Raw genomic sequence first — 17,680 nt, 5'->3', positions numbered from 1 at the left:
TAAAGTCTAACTCGACTCAACCTATTCTCAATCCTATAATATAAAAAAATTGTTTTTTAATTGTTTAACATGATTTTTTAAAATAAAATTAAATACTAAAAAAAATATTTAAAATTGTTTTACTAAACAAAACTTGACATTAAAAAAATAAATGGGACTCAAATAAATCTTTAAAATAATATTTTTTTTTACTTATAATAGTGATTGAATTTTGTACGTATAATATTAAGAGTTTGAATGTAGTGCACAAATAGTTTACATTCTAGATGTATATTCCATTTTATCTAATATTAATTAAATACTAGAGTTAAAATATAACAATTAAAAATTTAAATGCATATTTATTTCTCCTTCTATAACCTTAATATAAATAAGACCTCAACCATATACCAAACCCACATCTAAAAAAAGGACAAAAATGTTAGGTTCTAACATGAAACCGATATGGTTATTAGTAATCGTTGTAATAACATCTCTATGCCATTACAAGAATGTGAAAGGAGAAGATTGTGAAAGAGATATTCTTGGCATGAATATTGAGTGCATGTATTACATGAACATAGGTTTGCCAGAAGAACCAATACCTCCTAATGATCGATGTTGCAATGTCCTTAAAACTGCTAATGTACCATGTGTTTGCAATAATGGTCTCAGTCGAAAATTGCGTAAGTTTGTACTTCTTCAACACTTTTTTTATTAATCTCTTATTGATAGTTATATTAATAATTAAACTATTTATATTTTAATTTTTGATAATTTTTTTCTTCATAAAAACAGCTTTTTATCCTAATAAGACATATGCCGATGCAATTAGCTGGAAAAAAGTGATGTACTGTTTCGACAAATGTGGCAGTCCTCTTCCTCATGGCTTTCATTGTGATAGTAAGAAACTCTCAATTTATTTATTTTTTATTATTTTTTTATTAAATGAATATTTGGCTTATAGTCGTTTATTCATTTATGTCAATAATCATTAATTATTATTGATTATGAATTTATTGAGTTTGTTAATGTTTGCAGGATTCACGGTTCCTCCAATGTCCTCCTACCAATTAAATTAGAGTTGAAGATTTTAAGATTTTATGCACTCAATTTTCATGTCAATTTTTTTTATATGTAGGGTTTCCAACAATAATGAAATGATTTCATCAGTTTCTATGGTAACATATAACTGAAATAATACAAATTCAAATGAATAGAATATATCAAATAATACAAATTCAAAATTCTTATAAATTGAAATAAATGAATCTGTAAAGAAATTCACAATTCTTATCGACGCGAAATGACCTAACCTATTCTTTTTATGAAAATATTTTGAATTAATGCACAAGGACACGAAAGACATTTTGATGGGTTGTGTTGATTTTAGAGGTTTTGAATTTTAAATAATCGATATGACGAGCGTCAGCCCAATAAATTGATCAGAGATAAAATGGATGTGCATCCCTCAACTATTTTATTTACAAAATATTTAATTAATTTGAATTATAAAAAAAATCAATTTATGTACGAGTTATACAGTTATTTACAAATGACATGCTTTATTTTTATTCTTTTATATTTTAGAATTTTAATAAAATATATTTTTCTATTTTTGAATTGAATGGAATTTGTATTTGAAAGAAAAAAAAAAGTGTTTTTGGATTCCTAAAAGAAGTAAAGAAATATTTAATGTATTTTATTATTGTTTATAATTTAAATAAATTAAATTCTAAATAAATACAAGTTAAACTAAAGATTTAAATGCATTGACCAAAAACAACTAAAAGACAAATTCAAGAATTAAAAATTAAAATGACTTGATTAAAAATAAGATTAAATTAAATAAATAAAAACTAATAATAAAAAAAAGAAACTTAAAATAAACAAGAGGGTGTATCTTGGGCTATGCTAGAAAAATAGGGATGTGTGAGGTGTGTTGGGTTGGATTGTTATGTGAATGAGAGAGAGTATTGTTTGGTCTATTTCTGTGTCACTTATATGTACTAAAAAATGAGATTTATATTTAATTAGAAAGTAAATGACAAAATCAAGAAATAATGATAAAGTTAAATGATTGATTTGTAAAATAAAAAGAAATATTTATTTTGGTTTTTTGGTTTATTAGAATTTTAATGGAAAGATTTCAATTTTATCACTTTTTGAATAAAAACCCTAATAATTAAAATAAAAACTTTGGATGTTTTTCTAATACAAAATAAAAAAATAATTGTAACCTAGGACTTTATGTTTGACCTCGTTATTATACTATCAAGTAAACTAACTTACTAATTTGAATTGAAATGCTTTAAAAATCTATAAAATAGAAATCGATTCAAATTTGGGGTATCGTAAGTTGAGGTCTATGTTAAGTGACATGGCACCAATTATAATAAATATAATAGTTAATTTTTCAAAATCAAACATATAACTATTTTTCTACCATAAGCAAATTTTACTATATATATTTTTTTAATTTAATTAATTATATTATAAATTTTGTTTTATGAATTTATATTTTTAGTTTTTTTATTATTGTTTAGTATAGTAGGTGTCATACCCCAACATTTGCCCTCCCCTTTTCACTTTTCATCTAACCTACGACTTGAGACTCATTCATGTGCATCATTCATTTATGATCAACACTTGCTAACAAACATCATAGATTCAAGTTTATGCTTGATATGGGTTTTTGCTTGAAGGTTGTGGTATTGCTCATCATGTGGAGTGAAACCCTAATTTCTGGATTCTTAGGGACTTGGACTCTTGAGGTCTACACCATGGTGTTCATAAGGGCATCACATCCCTAATTCTTGATTTTTGCTCTTATGGGAGCTTGTGTCTGACCTTTTGTGTATCTGACTTGACTTCTAAACCCTAATGGTGGATCCATGGCTTGAGATATATTTGAGGAGATTTGTGCTTGGTTTTAAACCCTTATCAGGGGTAGTTAGTGCTTGAGTGCCTTATTGGGTTGAGTTTTGGATTTGAGGTTCATCAAAACCTTAATTGATAGGTGCTCAGGGCCTTTAAGGTTTCACCTTGGTGTCCATTTCACACCAAAGCCTAGTTCTTGATCTTGAGTTTTGTGGTTCTAGTGGCTTGCTTTGAGGGGTTGGAAAACCCAACGTAGCTCAGAGCATTGGTGCATTGCTTATGTTGATTACTTCTTGGTTTGAGGCCTTTGGTTGTTACTTGGCTTTGAATTTTGACCTAGTTGGAAACGTGGTTCATGGATTATCATACGATTGGTCTAAGATGTGCTTGCATTCATTCATATTCATATTTCATTGCATGTTGTTATTGGTTTCATTTGATCTAAGTCACAATTCATCCATTGGTGCTCATGCTCATCATCTTATCCATGTTTCATCCCATTCTCATCCATTGGTCTCATTGTGTGTCAAGGTTCATTTAAAGTCAATTGGTCCCAGAACTCATTGTTTATTTGGTCAAATAATTTCATGATCATTAGGTTTCAGTTTCATTCATGCATTCAAAGCATTGGTTTGCCATTTGGTTTCATTGAAAGAAGATGGTCAATTAAATCCTATGGTTTCATTGTCATTAGAACATGCTTAATTAAAGAAAATACATTTCATTCATTGTATTACATACTTCATACATTGCATTGAAAAAGATTACAAAAGTACATCATTTTTGCATTAGTTGACCTTTGGTCAATTGTTGACTTTTTGGTCAACCAGTCGACCAAAGTCAACTTATCATTCTACCATTCCAAAGTCCTAATTATCTTGGTCTTCAAGTTAGGTCACCTTTGCATTGTTCATCACCTACAAAAAAAATCCAAAGACCATGTCACTTGAAGCATTCCTTGAACTAACATGTACATTTTCTACCATAACATATCAAGGCATAAACCAAAATCCAAAAACCACATAAGGCATTTCATGATTCAAACCATGTTCATTTTCAACTTCAAACCTAATTACAAATACATGTACCTAGCATTCACACATTTATCTAAACCATTTCAAAACCAAATCATTATACCATAGTAATTTCGAAACAACTTGCATCATTACCATTACAACACATTTACATGAAACAAAATACCATTTTAAAACCTAACCTAACTGTAGAGGTAAATTCATGATCATAAAGCTATGGATAAGCTTAACATCAATAAAAACCAGAGTCGCCACCATGCTTTTATTATTTCCAAAGGAAAAGGGAAAAGTACGAACAAAACCCAAAGATGAGAAGTTTTCAAATCAAAACTAATAAAATGCCAGAGATTACAGGTAAGGGGGTTGGTTACATAGAGGGAAGGTGTTAGCACCCAAAGTATCATAGGTACTTCTAGTGAGCCCTTTTTTATGTGTGCATATGTGTTTGGTATAAAAGATGTTTGAGAAAAATAGAGTGTGGGGGTGTGAAAAGAATTCATTGATTATATTTTTGTGTTTGATAAGACCTTCGGACTTGTGCCTATTTACAAATTTGATTTAAGAAAGAGTTTGAAAATTCAATGGCATAAGCCCAAAGTTTCTAATTATTAAAACAAAGTCTAAGTTTTAAATCACAAGCCAAGAAGTTTTTGAAAAGAGGGAGAGATTTTGAAATTTAAGAAGTGTGAGGAGATGAAGAGACTACCCTAAGCAAAAATTTAAAAGTTAAGGGTTGAAAAGATCTGACCAATGGGATGTAATCCAACAGACAAGAACTTCATATAGAAATCCATTTTCCTTTGGACTTTATCAGGCAATAATCAATAAGCAAGAGCAATATCCAGACATCATGAAGAGCAAGGCATCAAATAAAGATAGCCACATCCAAGCAAGCAATTCCAATAGCTAGCAGTCTTCATTGCATCAGATGAAATATTCCTTGATCAACTCAGAATAAAGCATCAGACAGAAGATCAAAATAACAATTAAGCACAAAGACAGAGTAGCAGATGAACCCAAGAAATTCCTAAGGCTTGTATCAGATGAAGGCTCAATTCAAAATAGCTCAGTCTCAGAATGTTGGCATTGGCCAAGTAATTTTTGCACATGGAATTTTGCCTAATCCTAAGTCCAAAAGGTTAGGTCAAGTTCAACAGTCCACCAAATGTTTTTTAGGGTTTTTTGTTATTATTAGGTATTTTCAGGTCCTAAGACCACAAACAAAACCAAAATACACAAAATATATATACAATCACAAGATATGGCTCAAATGAACAAAGTGAAAATGACATAAACATAAACAAGATATATGAAATGTAAATGGCAATGAATGATAAATTACTGAAATTTAAATTGCATAATGATAAATGACTTGAAAGTAAAGAAATATTAACAAGAGTTAGTCAAATGTTAGTTAAAAGTTAGTCAAGTGTTAGTGGTAATTTTAATTAATTAAGTCATTCTTCGGAGAACACTCAACCATTCACTCACAAGTATGAATCCTTAAACCAATACATCTTTCATGAGAAGGGCTCCAACTTGGATAATTCAACAAGTATGCCACTAACTCTCATAAAAGGAAAAAAGGTCAAGTCTCCACACAATGCCATGAAGAATGGGAGACTTACAATCTCACTTGCTAGAATTCTATGCCTTGAGGGTCAAATTTAGCTTTATGTTAAGTAATCGTAATTGGACTTATGTAGAAGTCACAACTATCTGAGGTCGGGCAATAAAAATTTAGGTGTTAATGCATGTTATAGATTTGGTATCAAGAACTAAACTCCTAAAACATATCACACACTAAAAGAAAAAAGATCAAAAGGGAGGGACATATCTCAGTCACACTTGAATTGATTCATCTGACACAAGGTCATTGATGAATCAATTAGCCTTTAGACATTAGAGATTTCATTGGTCAAATGAAGGAATGGGGAATAATTGGGATGAAGATGAAGAGGGATGGGAAGATAGAAACATAAATTGATCATAAGAGGAATTTTATCAAATCAAAATCATCCATTCATTTTGGGAGATGAAATGTACATTTCATCATTTCCCTAAATCCAATGGTTTTGATCCAACAAAAGTAAAATCAACCTTGATCAAGGCCCAAATAGAAATTCAAACATCACAAGACCATAACAATGACTCAACAATATTTTTAAACAATTAATCAATTAAAAATCACATTAAAAATGAATTAAAATACATTTTAATTTGGTCAAAACCTAAAATCCCTTCAAAACACCAAATAAATGGCCAACGGATTTATCCTAGGTCAAACAAGGTCAAAGGACCTTAGGCAAAAGATTTCATGATTTTTAAAAAGTCAGAAGTATTTTTAAATAATTAAAAATATGCATAAAAATATTTAATTCATGAAAAATACTAAAATCAATCCAAAAAATAATTTTAATTCATAATATGAAAGAGAGAAATATTTAAAGATTTTTGGTGAAAGTCCCATATTTTTTGAATTAAAAAGAGATTTATTATGAATTAAACAAAATAACATAATTAAATGAAAAATTAGAAAATATGGAAAATCAAGGGCCATCAGATCTCCCTCATTAATTGAGGTGGCAGATTTGATGGCCAAGCGCGTGTATTCCACAAACACCTCAGTCAACTGCGTCACACACATGGTAATCAAAAGCAAGGGCCAGGATTAGAACATTTCAAATGGATCAAAAGGTTGAGAGAGTGTCAACGCACCACCGGAGCCCTAGCTCCAGTCTTCTTCTCCGGTGGACCTCACCAGACTGGTCCACCAAAAACCTTCACCAAAATGAAAAACAAGGACATGGTTTAAAAGAAGAAATGCTCAGGAGCTCGAATTTGGCCTCAATATGCTCCAATTCCAAGTATATTAAAAGATACAGGGATTTGAATTTTGAGGATCATGAACTGAGTTGCTTCGATTTGACCTCAAACCATCTCAATCTTGTTGCCTACATTGGTAGGACTTCAACCAACCAAAAATCAAAGAGAATGGTGAAGAATTGAGAGAGAATCGAAGAGACAATTTTTTTGAAAAATCACCTTCGAATAGCCTGAATCTTGTTTGATCTTGCTTCCAATTAGCCTTGGCTCGACTTTAGAAGCTTGCAGGAAGTGAAATGGATCAAAGAGAGGCTTAGATTCTTGGAGTTTCAATCTCAAAACAGAAGGAGATTTGAAACTCGATTTCAAGTGAAATCTTCAAGTTTATCCTTTAATGGAGGTTAGGGAGGCAATGGTTCAAAGCTTGGGCGAGCAGGGATCCCCTTTCTGATCACAATGGGCATGTATTTATAGTGTATCAAGTTGCTTTTCACACACTTTTAAAATTTGGTGCATGGATGCATGGGAAATAATTTGGGCCCAATTCATGATGTGATCACATTCCAATTCGTGCACAATTGATCCTACATCATTAACATGTAAGCATACAAAAGGAATTGAACAATTGAATTTAAATCTTGCCAAAACAAACCTATGAAAGGAACCATGTGCAAGTCCCTTAATCTTGGTCCAAATGAGGTGATTTTGGACTTTTTGGAAAGGTGAGATCAAGGGGAACAAATTTCATGTTGACTGAATTTCCATTTTAAGCTTGGATCATGATGAATTTTGAGGTGGAAGTTTGGAAAATCAAACATAATTGAAATTTTTCTAAGTACCAAGTCAAATGTTCACTTCTTCCACCTTGAATAACTTTTGTTATGAGATTTAAATGGAACAAGTTCCTTTATCAAAGTTGTATCTATTTCAAACCTATTCAATTTGGTCACAAATTTGACCTTATTTGGATTTGGAATTAAGGAGTTATTCATTTTAGAAGTTGAGGAAAATTGCTTGTTCAATAGTAATGGCCCAAAATGACCTATAATGTTTCCTCTTGGCACATGCCCTTGAAAGTTGAATTTTAAGTTTCTCAAAGAATAAAAGTTGGATAATACATCTTGAATTTGATTATGAAACTGGTATGGAATTCATATCATATAAATTTAGCAAGTTATGGTCCTTGGAAGTTGACCTCTTAACTAGGGCACAGACAAAATGACCTATAATCTTTCACCATAAAAAATAACTTTCCATGTAAAACTAGCTCTTGACCTAAACATGAAAGTTGTTTGTAATATCATAAGGAGTAACATTTATCTTGGAATCATTTTCATATGATAAAGATTTTAGGAGATAGGGTCTAGTGAATCCCAGTTTTGACCCGTTAACTTTCTCTGGTCAACCAAGATGAACCAACTTACAAACTTGAAGTTATCTTGATCTTTTGGACTCATGGAGGATAATATATGCATAATATGATGTATAATAAAGTATCCCTTGAAATATTTGATCAAATGTTGGAGAAACTTATTGAGGAAGTTACACAAGGTACCTAGATGAATTAGGGCTTCCAAGGCAAACAAGCCTCAAACTCTTGATGACTTCTTGATCAAAATGATAAATGAGAATCATGGGGACCCATATATGATGTATAGAGCAAATGTGAACTATGTATTGATTGATATCCTTGCATTGAGGGTCTCAAATCCTAAATATGAGCTTGATGAGGCATTGGTGGATGCACACATTACCTACAAAAGAAACAGGGTTATACATGGACATATTTTTGGTATTTTGGTTAGTTAATAATGAAAAAACAAAGTATGGTACAATCAAATTTGCTTGGTGATCTCTCCCAATGCAAACCCAATGGATAAGGGGTAAGGAGGATGCCAAGGTGTGATCCCAAAGCATATGCAAATGATGATATAACATGAGGGATCTTAGGGTCAAAATTGGGGTCTTACAGCTGCCCATATTTAAGGAAATTCTAACTGAGGATATGAAGGTTAAAATCTTTGTATCAACTCAGTAGAATCGACTTAAATAACAACATCTAGAAACAAATTTTGGTCCCTAAGAGACCTCATGATGCATATGATATGTATGTAAAAATAATCTTTGTGGGGAATAAATTGCCACAAAGGAAAAGAATCTGGAGAGACTGAAAGTCCACAGGAGCATAATGCATTTCATAAGGAAAAACTCAATGGGGAGAAAGAGACTCTGGGGATAAAAGTTGTGCGTAGACCAGGCTACGACTTAAAATTGTTGGAGACACAAGGGGAATTCCTATGAAAATAAATCAATGAAAAGACTCGGTTGGGGAACCAAGGAAATCTGTAAGGGAAACGGGTAGATCAGAACAAAACTCAAATACTCAAACAAAACAGGAAAAGGCGATTCCACTAAGGAAATATGCACTCAAACTCAAATGGGGAAGAATGTACTTCAACACAAGAGTAAAAGAGATATATTAAATACTATCGGTTATTGGGTAGGAAGATAATACATTCTGACAGAGGGATATCCGTTACCGGTTAGGGTAAACATATCAAGGATGAATCGCTGAGGAAAAAAAGGTGTATCCATTACCGGTTACTGGGTAAGGATAACCTACCGGGGAGAGAACTCAAATAGGATTTACAACTACCGGTTACTGGGCAGAAGACCAAAGAGAGAGTATTTGTCACTAGTTAAAATGAACATATCAAGGATAAACTGAAAGGAAGAATATTCGTCATCAGTTAGGATGAACATATCAAGGATAGACCACCTGGGGAAAAGGAAGAATATTCATTATCGGTTAAGGTAAACATATCAAGGATAAACTGCCAGAGAGAAATAGGAATTATATCTATCAGTTACTGGATAGAACACCAACGAGATAATATCCATCACCGGTTAGAATGAACATATCAAGGATAAACTCGGTAGGGGAAAGTAAGAATTACAACTACCGATTACTGGGTAGAATACCGAAAAGGGAGAGAAAATTGGTCACCGGTTAAAGTGAACATATCAAGGATAGACTCTCTGGGGGATAAAAATAGGGATTACAACTACCTTTTTACTGGGTAGAAAACCAAGAACGGAGAATATATGTCACCGGTTAGGATGAACATATCAAGGATAGACTACCTGGGGAAACGTGAAAACGAATACGCTAGGGAAAAAAAGGAAGTAGATTACATTTTACCGGGTATTGGGCAAAAGTAATGTACTAAATAATCGAGAAGAATATTAACAATTATTGGGTAATACACTCTCGGGGGACCAAAGTATCTATCTAGGTAAAAACTAGAAAGAAACGATCACACAATGACTCAACCCAAAGAGGATCTAATTCAAGGGGAGTGGTTCCATCCAGATAATTAACTAAGGAGGAAACTGAGATGATAATCATCCACGAGGAAATAACTCAGTGGGAAATGAGAAAGGTTAAACTCTTTCTGCTTAAGGGGCTAACGCTCTACAATTGAATGAGGACAAACACACCAAATCTGCCCGGGTAAATAATATCCCCTAAGCAGGGGATCAGAATAAAGAATCAAATGCGATAAAATGCATACTAAAATATATAATGTTGTGTTTTATGCTTGAATATGCATGTATATAATTATGATTATGCTGACAAAATAGCACAAAGGATACAAATAACAAAGATTTGAATCACTACTGTAACACTCAGTTAATCTCAACAAGATGGAAACACCAACTGGAGAAAATGTTAGGGATGAAAATAAATCATCTAGCTATGAATAAATCAACTCTGGCTGGGAAAGTCCTGGAGAACATGATTCCAATCAATCACGGCAAACTCTACGAGGAGAGAGCACTGCTGAAGGATGATCAGCCAAACATGCCAAGGATAGAGAAAAGATATGTTGATTATTCAAATTATCAACATTACGGGGAATTTTAAGTCAACACCATATCGGAATGGAAGACAACCTTGCAGGGGACAAAAATCAAACACTGCTCAAAATCTAACACTGTCGGGAACAAGGGATGTTCCTAACAAAAGATGAACTTTGTCGGGGAATACAAGAGGTAAAAACTCTGTATGGGGATTGTAACACCTCAAAATTTGCCCTCCTCTCTTGGGACTAGCTTAACATATTACATATCATTTTTAGGTCATTAGGCATTGCATATTGCATATCATGTGGTTACATTGTGCAAGCCATTCTCCCAAGTCTTTATCAGGAGATAGGAGGTCATGTGCAAGCTAGGGTTTCATTGGACTGGTCATTAATCATATGAGGATGTGGAGGTCCAAATTAGGGTTTTGTGGTTCTCAAGGAGATTGGTCTTCATCTTGATTGAAATGATTCATCGTCATCATCATGGTTTGTCATCATCAAGTGTTGAAGCCTATTCCTTGAGATTAGGGTTTTGACCTCTGGTCAACCCTAATCAGTTGCATTGGGCCAATCAGGGCATGACTAGGAGATGGGGTCTATAGTGGATATGGGGATCATCATGTGGTTTTATTGAGCTTATTGAGGCTAGGGTTTCATCCTTGAGCCATTTCATCAGAGAATTGGGGCTCAGATTGATCAGTGCATGGCCAAATTCATCTATCAATTGAAAAAGTCAACTGTGGTCAACTGTGCTTGATTTTATGGATTTGGAGGTGGGAGAGAGTTGGATACACTTCATTCATGTTGAAACAAGTGTTATTTGACATTTCAAAGCTCAAGAATGGAGAAAATAAAGTCAGGACAAAAATTGCCAAAAATAGAAAGTGACTTGTAATGGAAGTTTCCAAAAATGGAAAGTTTTTGACCTCAAATTTACATGTCCAAGGAAGCTTCAAATGAAAATTTGTTCAACATGAAAGTTGTAGATCTTGGTCTCACCTTTCCAAAAAGTCCAAGAACTTGAAATTCCCATGTATGGTTGGCAAGTTATGGTCCATTCAATTTCAAAAAAGACCTATAATCAAAGTGGCATAACTTTCACATGGAGTGTCCAAAATGAGTGATCTTTTTATGAGCAAACTCCATTTAACATGTACTTTCATGGTGCATAATCAAAATTCATCAAAAATGGTCAATGCAAAAGGTCAATTTTCAAGTGCACTAATTGAATCCAAGGGCAAAATGGTCCAAGTTGAGAAATAATTGGAATTTTGGAATGGGAGTTTTTGCAACACATCACAAATGCAAATTAGAAGTGGTTTGAACTGTCATGAGTTTTCAAGGATCAATATTTGGCTAGGCTATTTTTGAACTTGCACTTTAAGTACAATTTTGGCATGACATAGTGAAAATGTGAAATACAAGGCCAATTAACATGAGACCAAAGCCAACACACTCCAAATGGCAATTAGAAGATGTCTGAGCTGTCACATTGTTGTCATAAGGCCTGATGTGAAAAGTCAATTTTGCCCTTGCATTGAGAAAATAACATTATGCTAATCAAATGCATTTTTGCTAATTGGTGATTAAGAGGTGATTAAGGCATGAGTATTTAATCCTAATTGTAACTGAATTGCAAGGTTAATCACAATTCTCAAGATCCATAACAGAATTTCATCAAATTCTCTCAAACTCTCCAAATTTTCATCAAGCTTTTTTCAAGATTTCTTCATCAATTCTCAATCATTTCTCAAAATTCTTGTTGATTCAACTTCCATAAACCATAAGCTTGGACTGTTTCATCGAATTGGTGCAAGGAATCATCAAAATCGTGACTGTTTCAAGTGAGCATGACAATGGCATTTTGAGATTTCTTTCATTTGGAGCAACCTCGAGCCAAGGATTCTCTTCCATTCATCTTCCTATACATCAACCTTGATCTGTTTTGGACAATTGGAGCGAAAAGCATCAAGAACAACAACTGTCTTCAACTTGAGGTTAATTTTCGAATCTCACTATTCTTTAAATTGTGATATGCTTTTTGAAGTGCGTTCAACGTAGATCAACATGATGCTCTTAGTTTTTGAAATGATTAACTGTAGAGAAAGTTATCCGGATTTGAAACTTTGATGTCAAAACTTCAATCGATCGATTCGCCTTGCACACGAACTTCTGGACATTTTTGTTTGTATATTCGTGTTCCACGTGTTTAGACCTTTCCATTCATATGCCGTTTGTGTATTTTGGTGAGAAAATGAGTGTAACCGAATTTGAAGAAGAAGAACGCATGAACCGCGATGAAGCTGGAAATTTCTGGGATTTTTCGCTGCTAGATCCGTCCTGCACCGTGCCAATTTTGAAATCTTGTTTCCCTCCTTATCTAGCCAATGAGACGCGGACAACAAATAAATGTGCTACACAGTCGTTTTGGCCAGGCGGTGAAGAATTACGCAATTGCCACTGTAATTAATTAATTCATTTGATCCTTAAATAAACATTCAATAATTATTCACTAATTCAATAAACTTTAAAAAATCATAAAAAATTCGTTTCTAGTCAAAATTTAGTGGGAGTTTTTTTGTTGGATCCATAATTTTGTCTAGAATTTTATAGGCATGATAACTCAAGTTGTGCTTGGAGAGTTTTGACTTTGCCTATTGATCTTTGACTTGTGTACATTTTTTGCATGTTTCACCATATCTATCATGAAATGCTCATACTTCCAAAGAAATGAATGAAAATTTTTGTGCTTATTCTGGACTCATTGATGGTGAGTTTCATGTAGAGTTTGTGATTTTTGGATACTTGGTTGATTAGATATGATTTTTTGATTAGAGGTGTGACAATTTGTGTCACACCTAGCTAGGCCAACTTTCTGATTTTATTTGCATGGCCTAGGAATGTTTGATTGTTCCAATTTTTTGCATGAATGATCATTGATATGTCAAGATAACATGTAAATTTTTCTGGAATTTTTCATGGAGTTTTCAATTTGATTGATAATTTTCTTCTCTGTGTGCTCATTTGGCAACATTGCATGACACATGTTTGTATTTCTTTTGTGAAATTCTCATATGGTATTGGATGGATGTGAAATTTGGTATGTTGATTGTATACACATTGTAGGACATCATGCTTTTGGTCCCATTCATTTCTTAAATGTTGTCACTGTTTTATGAATTATTGAAGTGGATGCTTGTTTGGATACTATGAATTGGCTTGTACAATTGTGTCTGGATTTCTTGATTTTCATTGACCTACTTTCTTTTGTCCAATTGAGCTGAAAATTGACATGCTACTTGTTGAATGTGTCTTGTTTAGGTGTGAATTTTTGTGGAATTAATTGAATTGATTTGGTATGCTTTTGAGTGAGATAGTTCTGTTTGGTTATTTGAAGTTGCAAATTGCATGTTTGATGTTAAATGGTGCATAAAATGGATATGGTGAATGATATGAGCATGGGACCAATTGCATTTGCTTTTGGTTTGTTTTAATTTGATTTTGGTTGAAATTCACTTGCTGTTTAGATTTTTTTATCCCTTTTGGACCCTAGGCTTGGCCTAGTGGTCTTGTTTCTCACATTTGGTTTGGATTTTCAGGATGAAATGCACAATGCTTAAGGAGATTGCTTCAAGGCAATTTGAATTGAGTTTGGTTGATGTTTATGAACTAACATGACTTTGTTTTATAGGGATTGATGTTTGGGCTTGGGCTTATAGCTTGCATTTGTGTGCATTAACCTGTGTTGTTTGTACAGATTAACTGATTAACATTTGCTGTTTATTGTTTGTCTGTCTGAGTACTGATGATACTTGATTGATTTCAGGTACATTTAGTTGCTTACAGTTCTTTAAGAACTTGCTTGCTGCTGCTTGGTTTTTAAAACCAATTGAGGTAGAATCTCTTAGACTTCATGTAGTCTGGAAGACCTGGCCTGTTACTTGGCCAGGCAAATGTCTGAAGTCCTCCTTAAGAGGCGATGTTTGTGCGTGTTTACATTTGTGCTAAGCAGGAAAAGCCCTTGATTAAGGCAATTGGCGGAACCCAAGGGATATGCAATCTATCCCCCGCTATTCTGTTGAGTCGTCCCTCTGCTCACACGGCTTGTGTTGACGCATTGGGACACAAACCCAAGATCTTGTACTTTGTACAGTCGTGTCAGAGTCTTGAGCATAGAAGGGTTCCACCTTTCTGAACCCACGCTCCTTTGTCTGAAGCTCTCCCTGGCCAGGGATAAGAGTTGTGAAGTCTAATCTTCACTCACCTTTCATCTGCTTCACCTTAGCCCCGCAATGGCAAGGTTAAGAGCGAATAATACCCTTGTACAGATGACTTGCCTCGGCAGTCGAACCCTTTGTTTGAGCCCACTTGACTGGATATAGTGTGTGCTTTGTGAATATTTGTTTGCTCTGTTTTGCTTGTATGCTTGTATGCTTGCTTCTTTCCTGGATAGGATTAGCTTGCTGTTGCGCAAGTTAGGATAGAAACCTGAACATAGGGCAATGATGCATGATAACACTAGGCTCGAGTACAGCTCCCTGGTAGTGTGTCTCCCCTTTGTCTCTGGTTAGAATTTCTTTCCCTTTCAGGGGAACTACATCGCCCTGATCCTCGTTCCAGACGAGGTATGTAGGCAGGGGGTCGTGCGAGACCTCTCCGGGCACTTTTTTTTCTTTTGTGTGTGTTTGTTTGACAATTGCTAGGCTCGAGTTCCCGACTCCTTAGCAACTTGTTGTTTGTTTGTGCTTGTTTGGTTCGGAAGCTGACGTAATTCCATCGAGTGGTTGTCGGGTTCCCCGTTTGCCTGTTTGTGTGTTTGTGTTGTTTGGCGTGCGTGAGCCAAACTACAGTAGCTCTGATTCTCGTTCCAGACGAGATATGTAGGCATAGGATGCGATGTCCTATCGAGCTCCCTTCTCTTAACCCCACCTGCGTTCCCTGTGTGTGTGTGTGATGTTTTAGCAACCTTTTCTTTCTAGAACGTGGATCCCGTCGAGTACGACGGACGTGAGGGGTGCTAATACCTTCCCTTTGCGTAACCGACTCCCTTACCCTTTCTCTTTGGTCGCGAGACCATGTTCTTTCCAGGTTTCTCTGAGCGTTTCCTTTCCCTATCTTGGGATAAATAACGCGCAGTGGCGGCTCTGTGTTGTTTTTGTTTTAGCCCGCCGGTTGTTTTTTCGCAGGACGCGACAGGGATTTAAGCAAATTGTTGGGGATGTTATCACCAAGATCGTAGTATTCCTCAATAATCATCAAATTCTTCTTGGAAATTGTGAAATAAACTAATTCCAAGGCAAAGATAATCGGATATGATTCGCACAAAGAGAAACTGCCGAAGTTATACAACACCATTATGAAAAATGGAAACCAAATAAAGGTTTTGGGTCTTCGGACTCCAATCATAAATCCCAAACCAGAGAGATACAAAACACGAGCACCTCAACTGGGGAATATGAATTTGCAAAAGGGATCAATCATCAACTCAACTGGAGATGAGACCCACTGTCTCTACTGGGGATGATGAAATATTCAAGGAGAGACTCATCAACCAAGCTAGGGATAAATGACGAACTGTTGGGAAGGAAAAAAGTTAACCAAACCAACTATTCAGAGAAGACCATCAAGGCTTCACACTTCAAGACTTACCTGTTCTCAGATTGTTGTTGATATTCCTTACTGAAATCGATTATTCTTAAAGTGATTATCTTTATTATTTTTAAGAAAAACAATTATTCATTAATTTATTTCAAAATCATCATCATAAAAATTCAATTTCATTTAGCAGAAGTAAATAAGAATAGAAATAACTGGATAAAAGCTCAACTTTATTTAATAGAATAGTGGTCCGTAAATGATGAGACTCCATAGTTTTTACAAAGTTTGAAAATGGTAATTTACATGGAAAAGGGCTACATTGAGTACAATGATCACTACTCTCCTTACCAACTTCAACATCTGTTGTGCTTGTCTTCAGTTGAGAATGATGAATCAGAACCAAATGACTTGCTCAAAACCGGTTGTGTGCAGTTACTTGCCACAATCCTTAATTTTTGCATAGATTTCCCCAAGGTGGGGTACTCAATCTACCGGGATAAATTTTCTGTTTTATGTCTCTAATTTTTTCCTGGATCTCCCTTTCAGGCTTTCAATCCACCGAGACACTCATTTTTGCCTAAGCCGCCCTTTTGGGTTTTCAACTTAGCAAGTTGTTTTCTCTTTTTTTAGGAGAAGCATTTCTTGACTGCATCGGCATTCATAGGACGAGTGAACTCTTCACCATCCATAGTTGTAAGAATTAAAGCCCCATCTGAAAAGGCTCTCTTCACAACATATGAGTCTTCATAATTAGGAGTCCATTTGCCCCTAGTATCAAGTTTAAAAGATAGAATCTTCTTGAGCACAATGCCACCTTCTCTAAACACATGGGGCCTAACCTTCTTATCAAAAGCTTTCTTCATTCTCTGCTGATATAACTGACCATGACACATGGCAATCAATATCTTATCTTCAATCAACTTCAACCGATCATATCTGGTCTGACACCATTCAACTTAAGTCAACTTGGCTTCCATCAAAACACACAACTATGGGATCTCAACCTCCACAGGGAGCACAACTTCCATGCCATAAACAAGAGAGAAAGGAGTTGCCCCTGTTGAAGTGCGTATGGATGTACGGTACCCATGCAAAGAAAATGGAAGCATCTCATGCCAATCTTTGTATATCACAACCATTTTCTAAATGATTATCTTGATGTTCTTGTTTGCAGCTTCAACAACCCCATTCATCTTAGGTCTGTAGGGAGAAGAATTATGATATGAAATCTTGAAGTCTTTGCAAAGAGATTCCACCATATTATTGTTCCAGTTTGATCCATTATCAATAATGATCTTGCTTGGCACACCATAACAGTATATAATTTGATTCTTGATAAACCTTACAACGACTTGCTTGGTCACATTTGCATACAATGTCGCTTCAACCCACTTTGTGAAGTAATCAATAGCCACCAGAATGAAACAATGTTCGTTCGGAGCTTTGGGCTCAATCGTGCCAATCATATCAATTCTCCACATGGAGAAGGGCCAT

The 17,680-nt window shown here is 34.6% G+C and overlaps 1 protein-coding gene across 1 annotated transcript; it reads left to right on the top strand.

Moving 5' to 3' along the window:
• Positions 1-408: 408 nt before the first annotated feature.
• Positions 409-1,151, top strand: LOC127082874 (uncharacterized). Its single transcript, XM_051023102.1, has 3 exons — positions 409-665; positions 778-882; positions 1,021-1,151. The coding sequence occupies exons 1-3, from the start codon at positions 419-421 to the stop codon at positions 1,059-1,061; spliced, it is 393 nt and encodes a 130-aa protein (XP_050879059.1). The 5' UTR covers positions 409-418; the 3' UTR covers positions 1,062-1,151.
• Positions 1,152-17,680: the final 16,529 nt, after the last annotated feature.

This window comes from Lathyrus oleraceus, chromosome 5 (assembly GCF_024323335.1).
Source record: "Lathyrus oleraceus cultivar Zhongwan6 chromosome 5, CAAS_Psat_ZW6_1.0, whole genome shotgun sequence".
NCBI lineage: Eukaryota > Viridiplantae > Streptophyta > Magnoliopsida > Fabales > Fabaceae > Lathyrus > Lathyrus oleraceus.
The sequence above is the reverse complement of the archived record's forward strand: the minus strand, read 5'-3'. Positions and strand labels throughout refer to the sequence as shown.

Coding starts and splice junctions, on each gene's coding strand:
- LOC127082874 (XM_051023102.1), top strand. CDS start 419: ATGTTAGGTTCTAACATGAAACCGATATGGTTATTAGTAATCGTTGTA. Junction 666..777: donor TGGTCTCAGTCGAAAATTGC/GTAAGTTTGTAC, acceptor TCATAAAAACAG/CTTTTTATCCTAATAAGACA. Junction 883..1,020: donor TCATGGCTTTCATTGTGATA/GTAAGAAACTCT, acceptor TAATGTTTGCAG/GATTCACGGTTCCTCCAATG.